The 17483-nt window shown below is 40.1% G+C and overlaps 1 protein-coding gene across 1 annotated transcript in view; it reads left to right on the top strand.

Moving 5' to 3' along the window:
* TBC1D4 (TBC1 domain family member 4) overlaps positions 1-17483 on the top strand; it is a 98248-nt gene that overhangs the window by 65153 nt on the left and 15612 nt on the right. The window contains 8 exon segments of the mRNA XM_066313392.1: positions 31-122; positions 896-1006; positions 1692-1811; positions 5366-5440; positions 6420-6646; positions 8527-8676; positions 14653-14813; positions 15736-15945. Coding sequence (XP_066169489.1) covers positions 31-122; positions 896-1006; positions 1692-1811; positions 5366-5440; positions 6420-6646; positions 8527-8676; positions 14653-14813; positions 15736-15945 — 1146 coding nt within the window.

The raw sequence follows: 17483 nt of genomic DNA, 5'->3' as shown, positions 1-17483 counted from the left end.
AGAATCTTTTATGTTCCATCCTTTTCCTAGGACTCTATCCACCAAGAGCCAAACTTGTAATTCAGAGACATCTGTCATCACTAACTGACAATGAGCAAGCAGACATTTTTGAACGTGTTCAGGTAATACCTTAGAAGCTGTTCTTCTTAACTTGAAAAAGACCATGATAAAATGGACTAGATGTTTTTGCTTTTGACTTGTTTATTTTATTTTGTAGTTGATTTAGAATTTACTATTTTTCCACCAAAAGTCATACTGAAAGAGCATGCTCCAACTTAACCTCATGTGCGATACACTGCTGTTGGAAAAGTTTTGTTCCCAAATTTGCTGAGATACTCTGTGTTCTTAACGTAGATAATATTTTTTGTTCAGAGAATAGTTTTTCATCTGTAAACATGTTTCCCTGCTTGAAAGTGATGTGGGAGTAGGTTGGGAGCAGGAGGGACATGCAGGTATCAGGAACATCTCTGGCATTTTCAGAATTTGTCTTTTTTGACTTAGTTTGGCACAACGTTCTGGTGTAAGCCAATGTACTCTAGTGGATGAAGACTACAATGATTTTGGCTTCCAAAGGCTGTGCTCCTCTCTGGATTCCTAAAGAATAGAGTGGCTTGGTTTCCTTATGCCACTTAGAAGGCTGTATAGTAACAGACAGTCTTAGAAAACAAAAGGTGTGGGCGTAAAGCTCCCTTCTCTCTACAGCCTGCAACATTTTTGTTTTGTTCTGTCTTGCTCTGGAGTGTGAACGCACACAGAATTGCAATTCAACATTAAAACAGTGCACTCTGGCAATTTGGTGTATCAGTATTTAATTTCAAGGAATACCTACAAGAGAAGGAAAAATAAGCAAATCATTACTTGAAAGACAAGCTCCTTTCTTTGCTGTTACTGACAGAAAATGAAGCCTGACAATGACCAGGAAGAAAATGAACTTGTGATCTTACATCTCCGTCAGCTCTGTGAGACTAAGCAGAAAACACACATCCACATTGGTGAAGCACCATCGGTAAAGCTTGGTTTTGTATCATCCCTTTCCCCCTTCCCAGCCTATTCAAATGCTGTCTTAATCACTTGTAGGACCACTGCTAGATTTCTTCAGGAGTACCTGAAGCTGGGTATTATAATTAAGAAAGGACTGTACAGGAAGAAATCTGATTTAATTTATAGTGGCTTGCCTGAGTTTTAACTTGAGGGGACACAACAGGAAGAAAGAAAACCAATTAATTTTATGTCTGTACTTCCTTATAGCGTGAGGATAACTCTTCTTTTTCTTTCCCCTTTGATCCCCGTGCCCAATCAATAGTACCTAGGAAGAATAGGAATGAAGAGGGCATCGGTTCTAGTTTAAACTGTGAACTTACCTTGCAAAGGAAATGGGCAACAGTATTGTTAAATTAGTGTACTTTTACAATATAATCTTTGGAATGGAATGTATCTTTAACTGTGGGTTTGTTTGTTTGGGAGACTGGTTTGGTTTTTTATTTGGGGCTTTTTTTTTTTGGAAGGAGGGTAGTGTGTTTGTGTTGATTTTTTTTTTTTTAATAAGGCCAAGGGTATTTTTTTTTCTTATGTCACCTGGTTCAGCTCTAGTCCTTGGAAATAGTCTTCACAATTAAAAAAGGAAAAAAAAAAAAAAAAAAAAAAAAAAAAGAATTGCTGAAGCTGAATAGTGTCCTTGCTCATTTCAACAGGTCATTTCTAACAGTGCAATTCCAGAAAACACCACCAGTGGTGGCCGGTTTAAACTGGACATTCTAAAAAACAAAGCAAAGAAATCCTTGACTAGCTCTCTGGAAAATATCTTCTCAAGGGTAAGTTTAACAACGCCTTATCATCAGCTGTCCTAGATATCCTTGACAGTAAAGACCTATCAGATTTTTCTTTGTTTTGTCCTCAGTCTGATAAATCCTTAATGAAGCAATATCCCTGTTGTGAAATCTGAGAGTTACAGCTGGGTTGATTGTGACTTACCTGTACTAGAAAGTTTACTGTACGCTCACACATATTGAGGGGAAAAAAGACAAATTTCTGAATAATGAGCATTCATTGTACATAGCAAGTGAGCTGGTTGAGTATTGTTGGATGTGTTGCTTCAAAATAAAATTCAATCAGGATGGTTGCATGATCCCATAAAGAGACATGTTATTGGTTTTGCAAAGTGTGAATAAATTTGCCTGCATATATGGGCATTCTCTCTGTCCTGAGAAGTAATACCTTCCAGCACATAGCTACAGTTTCCCATATTAGGCACTAAGAATCTTTAGAAACTAGTAACAAAGTTTCTTTTGCAGGGGAATAAAAAGCAACAATCTTAAAAAGTGAGTTGATCTTCATTTTAATGTTCCTAGCCAGAAATGATGTGAAATTGGGAAAATTGCTGCAACTCATGTACATTAAGTGATCTTCTGGTAAAGAAGTCTGAACGGCAAGTTTTGCTTAGTGTCCTCTGCTCAGAAGGGTGAGTCAGAGGAGAGGCATATAGAGAAGTACCTGAAGAAGACTGTGTGCCTGGGATCCAATGTGTCATTACAGAGGAAATGTTATGAGCAGAGTATGGGATAATTTGGACCAGTGACATTAAGCTCCTTCTGCTTAATGTGACTTCAAAAGCACTGAGTTGAACCTGTCCTGCAGCTTACATGGACATGTCATAAAGTAACCTGCAAGTGTAGGATGCCATGGATGTTCCCTGTAAAAAATACCTGAATACTCTTAGCCAGAGAGAATCCTTAGAACTTACAGTAGGTGTCAATTTGATCTAGGACTGAAACTAGTATTAAACTCTCCTTGTCAAATTGACCTCTCTCATGTAGCAGATTTTACAAACTAGGGACTTGGTCTGAATATGGAGAGAGAGAAAGAGGGAGTGACTGTATGTAAGAGAGAGCAAAAGAGTGATGGCTGTCAGGAGATCTGGGTAATTTCATCAGTTCGGAATATCATCAAATGGTGACAGCTACAGTCATGCCTTTGATGTGTCTGGTTTCTTCTCCACATCTAAGGGACATGTGACTGAGCAAGTGATCTAGCTCTAGTAGTGGGTCACTAACCCTGTGGTGGCTGTGAAAGAAGTCATCACTGAAGTAGAGCTTTTATGGCCATGCTGGCACTCCAGTCATGTCAAGGAAAAGTCATTTGGATGAAACACACTGCTTAAATTGAAAAATCTCTGAAGGAAAATTTCTTATACATAGATGTTAAGAGGTTTTTTGTATAGTATGTTTCTTCTCACCAGGCCACTGAGACATGCTGCATATTATAATATAAGGCTCTACCAGAGCCTGTGATTGAGTTCAAGAGAAGGGGACACCTGAATCTGAATTAGGGCCATTTCAGGTTTGCTGTTTATGAAGCAGGTTTGCAATTGTGAGAAAGGTCATGTCACGTTTACCTTGACTGTACAATAGATCAGGAACAGCAGTATGTTGCAGTGAGTCTTGATACACATAGGGATTCATCCTTGCAGATCCACATTAAGGTTACACAGTGCAAGACCCAGAAAGATTACTTGGAGTGCAGCTTAACCACTAATTATTTGTTTAAAGCAGGTACATACAAGTGTCTCTGTGCAGGTGTGCTCTGTGTTATGTGCCTACATGTGATACACAATGACTGTTTCAGTAGTTCTTGTTCTTCATCAGGCTATTACAACAAGCCTAACAGATCATGGTTAATTCTTAAAGGTATTTAAGCACTAAATACCTATTGTTGTAGTGGGTTTTCCCCTCCTTAAGCCAGGTGCAGATGGCATTCATGCAATAGAGCTAATTATGCATAAGTTGCCGTCTTTATTTAAAAGTACATTTAGTAAGAGAGAGACCAAGAAACAACTTAAATTTGGGGTTTTTTGTTGTTTTGTTTTTTTTTTTAAAGTGGCATTCAGCATCTTTTTATACATAAATTTTTTCAAATAAAAGTTAGAAGTCAGTATAAGTTGGCGAGAGTCTTAGACAGCCTCAATCTTAGGAAAGTTAGAAAGAAAGAAGTATGTGGTAATCAGTGTCTAGGAACACTTTAAGTGGATGGCTTCTTAGCTAGATAAATAGCATCAAGTGACATTTTAAGCCATTCACTGCTTGCCTTAGGAAACATGTTGCTTTCTCTGCCCTGACTTTGCATAGTCCCAGAGGAATGTCACTTCTTCACTTGTTTATTTTTCTGGTTGATCTTATTTTTGTGAGGTTTGAACCAAAAACAGGCTTCCTAATGAGGTACCTCTGAGAAATAAATATAACCTTTCTTTGACCCCTTGAACAGATTCCATCCACTCCATGCTGCCCTAACCTCTTCTGTTGTTGTTCTTTCTTAACCAAAAAGTCCTTCTTACAGTGCCAAAAGCGTGCTATTTCAAAGGTACTGAGAAACTTCCAGATTACACTTTGCTCTTGGTTTTTTGGGAGATTCAGTGAAGAGATGCTTCAGGCAGAGTATTTATTGGTAATGCGCTTAAGTGGGATAAGGTACTTAAATGGCACTCTAAGTCTTGAAAATAACTTACCAGGAAAAAGTAGGCTAAATAAATTCTGATGATGTTGACAAAACTTCCCCTGGAGTTGCAAGCGTACCAAGAGGAGCTCTTTCTTATGGTTTTCCTAAAATGTAGGCTATTTTTCTCCTGATAAAGTACTGAAAGCAACTTGCTTCACAGTCAGAAGTGTCCAACAGCAAACACCACCGGGGAGTTAACATTAGGAATGAAGGATAGTCAAAAGTGTTGTGGATCTATTGCCTTTTCTTATGAAACTAATGGACGGTTAAAAATTCAGCAGAGATCTTTTAGTATAAATTTCTAGCAAATTTGCATCTGGTTTATATCTGCATTATATATGGAAAGTCTTGTCTTGTCTGGTGCTGTTTGGCTGGATTTGCTGCCGGGGAGCATTTGTCCCCAGTGCTAGTACTTTTACTCCTTTTGCCCAGGTGGACTTAATTTGTCTGAAATGTTTAGATATTGATAAACTGTATCTCAAGGAACTGTAGTGTGTTAGGAGCAGTGCATGCACAGTACTGAAGTCTGGAGTGTTTTGAACTCAGCTGTTTAAGCGAACTTAGCTACTTTGCCTCAGAAGTGTCAGGAAATACTCACTTGCCTCAAACAATAGAGCTACAGGTGTAAAACTACTGGGAGCAATGGGGGAGAAGATGCAATTTGGCCAGCTAACGATGTCACTTTTTGTAAAGTCCAGTGCTTGACCCATGACCTGTGGTCTTACGTCAGACATGTCACATTCTTGAACTGTCCTGTGTTCACCTGTGCAGGTGTTGCCATCTTTGCCTAACCTTCAGAAAAAAACTAGATTAATTTTTTTTTTTTTTTTTTTTTTTTTTTTTTTTTTTTTTTTTTTTTTTTTTTTTTTTTTTCCAGGGAGCCAACAGAATGCGAGGCCGCCTGGGAAGTGTGGACAGCTTTGAGCGCTGCAGCAGCCTGGCTTCTGACAGGGTAAGTAAAGAGCTTAGCTTAAAACTGGCATTTTCACACACAGCTGTCAATGGAGCGTGAATACAGCACTCTGCTTTTATTTGAAGGAAATAGAACAAAGCACATCAACTTACAAAACTCAAAAATGTTTCCACTGGGAGGCAGAGGGTGTAAGAAAACTGAGGTTTATGTTCACTTGAAGCTTCAGCTTTAATCTGATTGACACTCCTTTTATCCTACACTTCCCTTGCTTTTACAAAAAGCAAGGAATTTCTGGTTTCTGCCTTGTTTTACTGAATTAATTAAGTAAGGTCGTGTCTCAATAAAAGGAAGTGCTCTAAAGGTGAAGAATCCTTTCTGTAAGTAATAGTGGCTTTAGGGAAGTAAGAATTTTTGACCTAAGCCCAGCTGTTGGGGATGCTGTATGGCAGCAAGAGGGCGGAACTGTGTTCACTTTCTTTTTATTTCCTGTTTTTAAACTTTTACCTCACATGAGGGTTGGGTACTGGTTTTCCCAGGAGGTGAAGATTCTGCTATGGTTTTCCTGCTACAGTTACTCATAAACTGGCTGTGTAATAACAGTCTCTCTTCCAGGATGTCGCTGTGACGGTACAGGAAGTATGCTCGCGATATGTCGAGGAAGCTAGCAAAAAGCAGTTTCCCTAGCCTTTTCCATTCCTGTGTTTTCCTGAAAGAGACAGAAGTCTAGTAGCTGGAATGCTAATCCCTGTGAGAGGATGCCTGGAGTAATTAGTGTGTTGTTTGTGTTGCGTATACAGTTTTATTCCTCCCTCCGCTTTCCCTTTTTGGAAGAAGGACGCTGCTGGTTTGGAGTGAGCTATCAAAGGATGTCTGGTTTGGGTGATAATTAGCATACAATAGGCCATGACCCAGAAGGGGGAGAGGCTTTGGTGCCCCGGTGCTGGCTGCCCGTGGGTTAAGTGAGAGCTCTCATAGGGCACAGAGCCTCAGGCCTTACTCCGCCAGCGCTTCCTTTCAGGACACTTCTCCGGGCGATTCCCCGCCAGCTACTCCTCCAGCGTCCCCGGTGTCCCCGGCCTGGCAGGCGTTTCCCGAGGAAGGCTCGGACTCCCCTCAGTTCAGGAGGCGTGCGCACACCTTCAGCCACCCGCCCTCCAGTGCCCGGCGGAGGATAACCTTCCAGAACGGGAGGTCGCAGAGCGCCCGCTCCCCGCTGCTGCGGCAGAACTGCGTGGAGGCGGCAAGGTGAGTCGGGGCATGCCGTGCCACCCGCCCGCGGGCCCCTGCCCTCCCACTCCAGCCTCTCCAGCCTTCCTCCTGGTGGAGGCTGCAACAGCCCTGCTTCTGACAAAGTACATAAGGAGCTTCGTTCAGGTTGGTTTCTGCGCTTCTCCGGGGTCGGTTTGTTCATTTACTTACTTACTTTCAGCCTGTCTTCTCTGCCTTTGACGAGTTTGGTACTTTGCAGTAACTCAGCAGTCCCTGAATTAAGGGTTCAGGGGAGGCATCAATCCATCAAATTGATGATTCGGCCAGATGTCAGCACCAATATGTTTATTTATTTATTTGTCACCTCTGAGCTGAGCCTTTTTTGGCAGTCTTGTTAGTCAGACCCTTTGGAAATAAAAGCACTCAGTGCTTTAAGCGGCAGGGATGGCAGCCTGAAACTTTTATGCCAGGAGGAGAAAGGCACTAACAGCTTCAAGTGTCTGTGGCCGTGTTAGTGAAATCTCACTGAGAGTATGTCCGGAATTAAAACTGGTGAGGAGTCTCACAAAAGGACATAAGGATTAAACACATCCACTGAACTCCGAGGCATGTGATTTCCGTATTTGCCTTTCTTCAGAGCTTCCCTCTGTAGCTTCCCTCTGTAACTCCTTTCTGCTTCCTTTTTGGAGACTCTTCAGCTGTTAACATATGAAACACTGTTCCTTCAGGAGTTCCTTCACTCAGCAGAAGAGGTCCCCACAGTTCACTGTGGGGCTCTTTGGTTGTGCCTTCTTTTTCTCCTCTATGCTGGCTACCTGCAGTAAGTGACTACAAATTCCAAACCCTCTACAAAACTCAGGTCCAGATGAGCTGAACTGTTTTCTGTTGGAGGATCATATTGTCCAACCTATTGTCTGTTTCAGTGTTTGGCTATAATTTTGCTTTTTGTGGGCTCTTTCTAAAAATGGCTTTAAATAGAAATTTGTCACCTGTTTGATGTCTACATTAAAATATCAGTTTGAATGCTGCACCAGCTAGTAGAGAAAGGCAAAAAATTTTTTTCTGTTTTGAGAGAGTGGAAGAGAGTAAAGGGTAAGGAGCTGGCCTTTGTTACATTGTGTTTCTAGAGAGATAAATAGTGTGTTTTTTACTGAGGTAAACTTTTTTCCCACTGACCACGTTGTATGCAAGCAGGAAACCCTGACAGTTCAAAGTGAAAGACTTGCTGACTACATTACTTTGTAATAACTTGTAAGAAGACACTGATTAAGTGGCATCAGCAGATTTTTAGTCAAAACCGTTTGTAGCAGCATGGTTCTAGGCTGGGATTTTTCTTTCTTACTTTTTGAGGATTAGTCATAAATGTTAAGCAAAAGAAACTGAATTAATTTTTATGTTCCCTCCAATACTTGTCACTACTACTAAGTAATGTTTAACTTTGGAGTAGGACTGCCTTTCTTAATTTAATTACTTCACAAAAATTTATCCAGAAAGGCTGCATTTAAATAATCTCTACTTCCTAATGTATTATTTACAAAAGCAAAAGAAAACTGAAGGGGAAGAAACAATGTGGTTCATATTGTTGGAAGAAGGTTTCTAAGGATATTTTCTGAATGTTTAAGAGATTGTTTTTTCTGAATTTGCTTTGGGAATAAATAAAGCTAAAGAAATAAGGTGGTCTCCCTGTTCTGCAACATCATTGAAAAGTTTTTTAATACAATTGTAGCTGTAACAGCAAAATCAATATCCCTAGGGAAGCTGCCCAGGAGTGCACATGGTAGATTTTTATCTTCTGGGAAACAAAGTTAATGTAAGCCAAGATGAGGCATTTGGCCAGTGTCTCTAATCTGGTGGTTTTGTTGCTGTATCCAAATCCGTGCTGACCCATCTGCTGTGTTCTCTTGTTGCCTGCACAGTCCTGTGGTCGGGGTTCGGCGCGCTCTCAGTGAGAGTGAATCTGCGTCACCTGGTCTCCCCTCCTCTCTCTCTGCCCCTTCTTTCCTGAAAACCCTTTACCAGGGCTCAGGAAGGTTGCACCAGCACTCAGAAAATGACCTCTCCAAGAGGTGAGAGCGTTGTCTCCTGCCTAGTTCTCCAGTGCCACTAGCTTAACAGTAGGATTCCCAGTGGAATGCAGCACATGGAATCTCTCCCACTCTGCCTTGTGCTCCTGCAACATTTCTAACAGACTTCCATGATGCAAATGGACAAACAGGCTTTTGGATAAAAAAAGCCTGTTAAAACTAGAGGCTACTATGCTGACATCAAGTAGCTGTCACCTGTTTCTGTTACAGTGTTGCAAACCTGCTGCATTGGTTTGTCACATGTAATGCAATGGATTTTAGGAGTGTTATGCCAATTTAATGCTTTCTCTGCTGAATGCAAACCAGCATGTGTTGCCATGATCACTGGCATGTGAAATACCAAAAGAGCAATGTGAAGAGTGTACAGTACTAATGTGGGATGCCTGTGCATGAGGAATGGGAAACACCAAGTTAACTGAGTAACGCTGTGAGATGTTTAGAGAGAATTAACAAATAACTTCCAGTTGAAGAGGATTTGGGAAGAAGCAAAGGTATGAAAAGTGGCAAAAAAACCCCAAACCCGTCTCTTATAGGCTACCTCTAATTTGGGTTCCAGTCCAGCTTTGTTTCTGTGTTCCCTTTAGATAGCAAAGTTGGTCCAAGCTGAACCAATGGCCAGCTCAGTTTGTACAGGCAATGGACACCATTAAACCCAGCTTTCTGGGTCTGGAGGATGAGGGATTGGGTATTGTACAAAAACTGTATTTAATGCTAGATAATTCCAAACTGAAATTTCTGGTACACTGTTTTTGGAATTGGTTATGCAGGCAGATCAAGGTAGTGTGTTTCATTGTAGTGGAGTTTTGAACTCTTGGAGTGGGGAGATCTTCAGGGAGTAATTCCTAGAAGACCACCATGTTTCTACTTAGGTTTTACAGTCTTCACATTTCTGATATCATTTTATCTTTAATTTGTATGGAGACTCTTGTGGAAATGAGATCTTATTAGCTATAGATATTGCTGGGAGCAACTTGGCCTGAACTGTGATGGTGAGGAAATTGCAAGAGCACACTGTTAGCATCTAGTTGAGTTTGTAAAGGGAATACAGCAGATACAGTCAGAAAGAAGTGCTGAGTGGATAATGCTGATGTGATAGGGATCAGTGAGGTAATCTGTCACTTTAACTGGCTAATGGAAAATGAAATATATTGTCCAACTGACAGAGGCCAAAACTTGCAAATGTATGTTATGCCATCAGGTTTAGGAAAGAGAGGAAGTTTTAATTTTTTACAGTGTGTTTTTTCATGTGGGTTTCTTCTTTGCTGCATTGGGATTTTTATCCTTTGGTTCTTTTCCTCAGAGAGGACCACTGCCTATCCTAGTACGATCAGTATGAGGTGTTCTTAGCATTTTCACGTGAGTGGGTGTATGATAGGTTGCAATTAAGCACAGTGTGTCAGTGCTTTGCAATCTCCAATCTCTGTTTGACTGTTAGGGACCCTAATTAAAACTTCAGTGCATTTTCCAGAATAATCCTGGTTACTATGCATTCATGAAGTATGGAATTCCTATTGCACTGGAGAAAAAAATCTGTGAAGTCTCACTTCTTTATCATATAGCTTTGAGATTATACATGATGCAGCAGGCAACTTTTCTTGGTATTCTGGCAAACTTCAATGCGCAAGGGCAGGGACAGTTTCAGTTGGAATTTTAGTTTTAGAAAGATTTTTGAATTGTGGCAGTTGGATTGGCCTATGCAAAGAGAATGTTATAGAATGGCATGAGTTTTTTTATTGGGTTTTTTGTTTGTTTGTATTTGTTTTTTATGGGTTTTCTATTGAATCACAGAATATTTGGGGTTGGAAAGGACCATAAAGATTATTTAGTTACAGCTCCCCAGATAGTTCCTTTCTTTGAGGAGTTAACAGTATATTAAATTTAGCGTTAACATAATATTTATAGGTGCCTTCAGAATGTTTTTATGGCACTGTTAATACATTTCTCTGGAGAGAAGGCTAGGATAGAAATGATCTCCACATAATCTTGACTTTTGACAACTGTGCTGTGCAGCATTGAACAGAATTACAGATAAGAAATTAAAAAATGTCTGGTCAACGTAGAGGTAAACAAAGCTTTTTAATATCAACGCAAAAGCAGCACTTTTAAAAGTGGAACAACCTTCAGTGTAGGTTTGAATAGCCCACAATTTCTCTGTTCATTGTGTTGCTGTGCAAGGATAATTTAAGATGAATTTGAACATATTGCTTTTTTTAAAACAGCTTTGTGTCCCATGAAGGAAGTGAGATACTTGAGAATGTTCTTCAAACAAAATAGCAGAAAGTAATTATTCAAAATAAAAATGTGTGACAGGAGTGACAACCAATAGAGGGGTGTAAACCGATAGAAACTGGTTTTTCTTCCTCCCAGATGGGAGGAATGCTTCATGTATTAGTCTGACGTATAGGTTTCTGCCAGCTTAAGGGCTGGGAAGTTGAATTCTATACTTAATCTGGGGAATTTTGTACCATCTCAACCTCCAAATTGCAAAATAGGTTGCATTGATTCAACTGCTATTTAGAGCAATCAAGAGGAGAAGTTGAAATGAAAGCAAAATGGGGAAAAATGCACGTCTTGGCATGAGCAAAAACAGTGTTTATTCACAAGTTGTTTGGCTTTCATGGACTCAAGTGCAAAATAATTCAGGTAAGTATTATGTAAAGGGTTCACAAGAAATGGGGTAGCACTGTGGTTTTTTAAATATCAGTCTTCGGCAGCATTTTCAAGAACAGTTCTGGGAAGACATTTAGATAATTAAAAACAAGCAATAAGCATATTTATGATCTGACCGATTATTTGATATTTCTTAATTCTTTCCTTTTTATTTCCTTCCCCTGAAGTATCTGCCTCATCCTCATGCCATACATTATCTGATAGAATAGTGAATGGGTGAAACTGAGTTGCAGTTACCTGAGATAAAACCTTACATGATCAGTACTCTGTACTCTTGAGTATTTGGGTCATTGCTTAGAAAAGCTTAAGGATGAAAGTAGAGACTGAAATGTTTGAGGAATTATACTAAATTTACAGCTGTTCATTTTTTATTGTATACAAGCTGATAAATGTCTTTTGATTTCTGTATGGGTCAGAAGCGTAGGGTAAGTAGCCCTACAGAGAACCATTATCCTCCAAACTGAGTTGTGATGCATATGCCTTAAATACAGAGTATTGCATTATTATCTTTTTCCAGAGGTTCTTCTACTAGGTGACCTTGAAGCATGTTTCCCTTGTGGATGGGAAGATGCCCACCTAAGATGTCTGCCTAGGTGGTAGTGAAAACTCTGCTCTGCTTTTCAATAGCGGTGACTGAACTCTATTTAAGAACTAGTTTTTCCTGTTTTGGAGATGCTTTGGCTTAGTTTCTCCACTCATTATTAATAAACTTCTTCATTTTGTGGGAGCTGATAGCTAGCTTTTTTTTCTTTACCTCCACCCTGTTTAGAGAAACTGCTTTTTGCACCTGAATCTTTTCATTAGGGTGAGAGACACTACCATTTTACTCTGACTTCTTCCTACTTTGGCTCTGTAGGGTATTGTTTCACACCTTCAGATCAGATCCAAAGCTAGGAGTTGTCTGTCTTGAAATGAGGAAACTCTCTTTGCTCCCTTTCTACCCTCCATTTCCTAAATCTTGGTGTCTTCCTGGGTTAATATGACAAGGTGTGTTTCTGAGCCTTGCAAAAGTTTTCCTCTAATCACTTACGAGACAGGTCTTTGAAAGAGAAGGTGATTATTAGTTGCTTAAAATGACAGGGGATTTTTGTGAAGGGTTTACCAACAAAAATACAGGTCTTCAGAACTGTGTGATTTGCATACTTCATGAGGTGGTGTAAGTGATTAGTTCATCCCAATGTAAACTGCGTGACTCAAGTGGTGTAAACAGGTTAGTTTCATACCCCAAAACAGCCACCTTCTTGTTCTGACTTTTGTGTGAATTTTGCTACTGTAGATTGAACACTATTTCTAGGACTGTCTAGAGGCACAGTAGCTGAATGTAGATTTTTGTACATAGAAGTAGAAAAGATTTTTTCATTTCCTTGTTGCATAGCGTCTGTTTAGTAAGCCCTGGAATGACTCAGTTTTTGTCTAATAACATGTGATGATAGGTTAGACTTGAAACAGTAAGAAGTAGTTCTGTGGGAGTTATTTATAGAAACATAGCTTTTTAGAGTTATATCTATCCAAAGTCAGTATCCCATTTCCAAGAGCTGTTGGACTGAAATACCTTTGAAAAGCAACACCTGTAGGTTCAGAATTAGTGTTACAGTCTGATAGTCTGTGTTTGGCTATCAGGAGCAGTGTTTACCCATCATCAAAGACACAGAGTTAGACAAAGAAGATTGTCACTGTTGCTGTTTAGGTTAATGCAACGTGGGGATCTACTGAGACCACCTACTGACAGTGTGATGCTATAGGGAACTGAGGCACTATGCAAGCTAAATCACGAGTGAAGAACAATTCAGACTATGTGTCATCTGGGGCTCCCAGCCAGTAGTGCTGTTCTTAGAGGAGAGCAAGGGCTGGTGCCTTGTGCTGGGTATGTGAATTTGAAGTTGTGGTTATTTCTCTGCCAGGATACAGAAAGAGGGTCTGATATCTTGGTGTGATAGTGAGTCCAGCTGGTCACTCAGGCTTACAAATACCAGGGAAAGAAGGCCTGTCCTAGCTTGGTGAATTCAACATGTTCACTCAGCAGAGAGTTTTAGTTCTGAAGTGCTGATTATATAGTGTAGCTGGTAGACTGATGTAGCTGAAACTTCATAGTCCTCCCTTGCAGATCTTTCCTGTGCAAGCTAGATGTGGGGGGATGGACTGCAGCTGGCAAACTGCAATTGCCTGCAACTGCCTTCCCACTAAAAACATATTGAACATGCTGGGCTTTTCTTTCATCTAACTTTTTAAGATCCTTGCACTAAAGCATGGAAATTTGTTAGGAAGGTTTAAGTGTAGCTACTGTTTGGATGTGGCAGTTTTCCCTGTGGTGAAGGTGAAGCTGCAGAAAGAGCTCACTGTTTGATGCCCTCTTCCTTAAAGATTGTAATTGTGCCTTCTGCTGTTGGCACTACATGGAAGGATTTATGGCAGATAATCGATGTGCCCATTGCTATACAATATCTGTGCACCTAATGCATTTAATACCACAAATGCAAAATTCTGAAATATTTCTGAAAGTGGATCAAGTACTTACGAAAGCTTAGTGTCTTTTCCTCTGGCAGTAGTCAGTAGAAAGGTGTACTTGGTGTGTCCTCCCAGTAAAGCTTTCCTGTATCCTCTCCTTGTTTCTTCCAGCAGCATAAGATACTATTAAAATTAATGTGTAATTATTTTGCTACATGGCAGCTGGGGAGAAGATTTGCCCTCTTTTTGCAGGGTCTCTGTTCCTATAGATGATGAAACATGAGGACACGTGCCCCATTTATCCAAGTGAAGTATCAACTTCTTGAAGCTTAGGAAAGAGACTGTATGAGATGGCAGAATATTGTCTCCAATTAAATATTCACCTGTGAGTTCAGCATGACATTGAAAACAGCACTAAATGGAGTATTGTGCTCCACTGGAGCACCATCTTTGCTTTTAGGGGTGTTACATCAGATTGCTCCCAGAAGACTGATGTATGGCAAAACAAAACTCGCTGCTGTCAAAGTTAGAGGCTAAGTATTACCATGTTTCTCTCTTAGCTTCTCAAAAAGTTCAGCTTTTATTCTGATCTTATAGCTGAGCCCTGTATGAATGCTTCCTGGTGGTATATAGTGCAAACTTCACATCACTGTGCTACAGGAAAACAATTGGGCACTTCAGTATTCAAGGTGAAGCTCACATGCAGCACGCATTGCCTTCTTAAGCTTCCCCACAAATGCTCCTGCAGGCTTGGTTATACATTAGACAGAGTTAATAAAGGTTTTGTTCCCCCTAAAAGGAATACTGACTTTAAATACCCCATCTGCTTTTTCTTTCCTTCAGTGATGGGGAGGGAAAGAAAAGAACATCAACCTTCTGCAGCAGTGAATCTCTAAATGCTGCGGGGGCCACGCTCACACCTCGCCGCATCTCCTGGCGGCGGAGAATATTCCTGCAGGTAGCTTCACCTATGAATAAGTCTCCTTCCAAGATGCAGCATCCAGGTCTGTGTGTGCTTTTAAAGAAAATAAACAAGCAGATGTTAATTTATACTGTAGTGAATTGCAACGTGTGATAATATGCAAAGGGAGTCAGAGTGGTACAATATTGATGCTAGAACTTCGCCAGAGAGGTTGTGTTCATTTGGCTTTAAACTGTGTAGGTTTTTGTTGCTTTGAAGAGAGGATGTTGGCATCAAAATCAAAAGAGTTGCAATCTGTCACAACTGCTGTAGCAAGGAAATTATGACAGGTCTCTTGCTGACAAAGATATTCTTTTTAACAGTTAGGAAATTTTTTACCCTGACCTGTTTGCATAATTGAAGTGTTTGCAGAAAATGGTAAATTTTATATCTTGCCCTTGTAGTGCACATAGCACCTATTGAGTGTGCCACTAATTCTTACAGCTTTAAGCCATTTAAGGTAAAAGCCTCTGAAATAGCTGAAATCATGCTATTCATAAAGTCCCGTTTGGCAGAATTCAAAACCATAGGCAAATGACAAACTCTATATTTAATGACCACAAAGTGCTATAGCACTCTCTGTAGTGCAGCTTAGCAGATGGAAAAAAGTCTTTTTAATGTAGAACCCGTGGTAAATCATACCAGTAAACAAGCTCAACTTGTAAAGGAGGTTTGATGGATAAATGTCTTGTGGTAACTGTCGAAGGAGCTGGCAGGGGAAAGGCTTGAAATACTGGGTGACCCTTTATCTAACTCTACTTAATTTAAATATAACTTTATTAATATCAACAAAACACTTTTGAAAAAATAATTCTGACCATTGCACTGCATTTTATCTGTCTTTGGAATCACAAAGTCACTTGCTGGATGTGATAGACAGCTTATTTTTGTTCTGCTATGACATAGATGTTCATGATATGTCAAACAATCTGAGTTTTCTGTAATAGCTTTCTGATTCTTTGCAGATGGTCATGATGGAAGTGAATTGTTACCCTTATCCCCTCTTGCTCCACCCCTCGAGGAGGACCCTCTTGTTCTAGTATTGCAAAATGAGGATGGTCCAGATAAAACTGGAGAGAGGAAAAACTCAGAAGAACTACAAAGTCTGTGGAGAAAAGCCATCCATCAACAAATTCTGTTACTTCGAATGGAAAAAGAAAACCAGAAGCTGGAAGGTTAGCTATTTAGAAAATACCCCTAAAAGCTATTGCAGATTCTGCTGCCTGAAGGTGAAAATTGTTCTGGTGTTGGGCATCTCAAGCAGAGAGGTGGTTCTGTAACTTTTTAGTTAACAGTACTAGAAAAAACCTGTGTTTTCCTACTCCTGTCTCACAGTCTACCAGGTTCTCTGTCTATGTCACTTTAAATGAGTAATCTTAGTGACAGAAGAAAGTGATAAATTTTCCTTTTTGAGTGCATGTTAGACAAAGGATGCTACAGTCTGTGTTGTATCTGTCTGGGTCTAAGAGTTGTATTGTGGAGTGAGGAGAACAGGTGCTGTGTGAACACTTAGGTATGGTAAACCTTACCCTTTCTATCTCGTTTCAGTCCTTTGCAGCTCATGGCCTTTCTCTCCAGGCTTTTTGTTCTTCATTAACCACATCACAGTGGTAATTTATTAATGCTTGAATCCAAATATGATTTTTGAGCAACTGGCTCTTGAGGTATGTCAGAAAGTTCTGTTTTTTGGAACATGAGCACTGTACACTGAAAATTGAGTGCTGTTAGGAGGGATCTAAAGTTGGCCATTTTGTGACTATCAACTGCCTGAGCTTCTGGCTAGGATATTTTATTAAGACTAGTCAAGAATCACACAAATAAAAGACAGGATGCAATGTCTATCCTAGCATATAGAAGTTCTTCAGTATAATAGACTGACAAGCTTTTGGTGCAGGTTGAAAATTCCAAGTAGCCTCTCTATAATTGCTACCTTCATCTTCTCCTTTATGCTTTATAACCTATATGGTAATCTGATTCTTCATACTGCCATACTACTTCAAACATAATGATCTTGTTAAGGTCAGTTAACTTTCTTTCTTTAGACTAGCTTACTGGGAAGGCAGGGAGAGGAAAAATAAACATCAGGACAGAAGTCTTTCCATGTCCCTGCAAGTGTACATCCTTGAATGTATTTCCTACACATACATAGTGTATTTCTCAGTGCTGTTTCTCTCTACAGTTTGTCTCTCTGTTGACACATAGTTCTGTGGAAACTCTTAGATTTATAGGGAACATCTAGAGAGAACTTTAGCTACAATCATCATTTCATAAACTGTTTTAGCAAAAAGTCTATTTTTGTGGGATGAGGAAGCTGGAGATCCACTGTGGTGACTAATTTCACGTTATTCCCTCTAATACTTCCAGCTGCTGAGGGATAAACTCTTTGCTCTACTTTCCCTGTGTGGCTAAGGGTACTGACTGTTTAATCAGTCCAGTTCCTTAAGACTCAGGTACAAGTTTCTTCCATTCTGTAACAGATGTATAGAAATCAGATCCTTCCTACCTGATCATTTGCGGTGAAAACAGAAGTGTTGGCAGTGGAGATGCCAAACTGGCACACATTTGCCAGCACACATTTGCCACCCCACATTCTTGGTTTGTGCTCTGAGGAGCATGTCTCCATTCTTGTCTTCAGGTTCATGAGTACCCCTGGTGAAACTGGTGCTCTTGCTAGCTAGAATTCATCATCTTATTTTTGAAGGATGAAAAGTAA

This window comes from Sylvia atricapilla, chromosome 2, assembly GCF_009819655.1.
Source record: "Sylvia atricapilla isolate bSylAtr1 chromosome 2, bSylAtr1.pri, whole genome shotgun sequence".
Taxonomy (NCBI): Eukaryota; Metazoa; Chordata; class Aves; order Passeriformes; family Sylviidae; genus Sylvia; species Sylvia atricapilla.
This window is presented reverse-complemented; position numbering and strand designations above follow the sequence as displayed.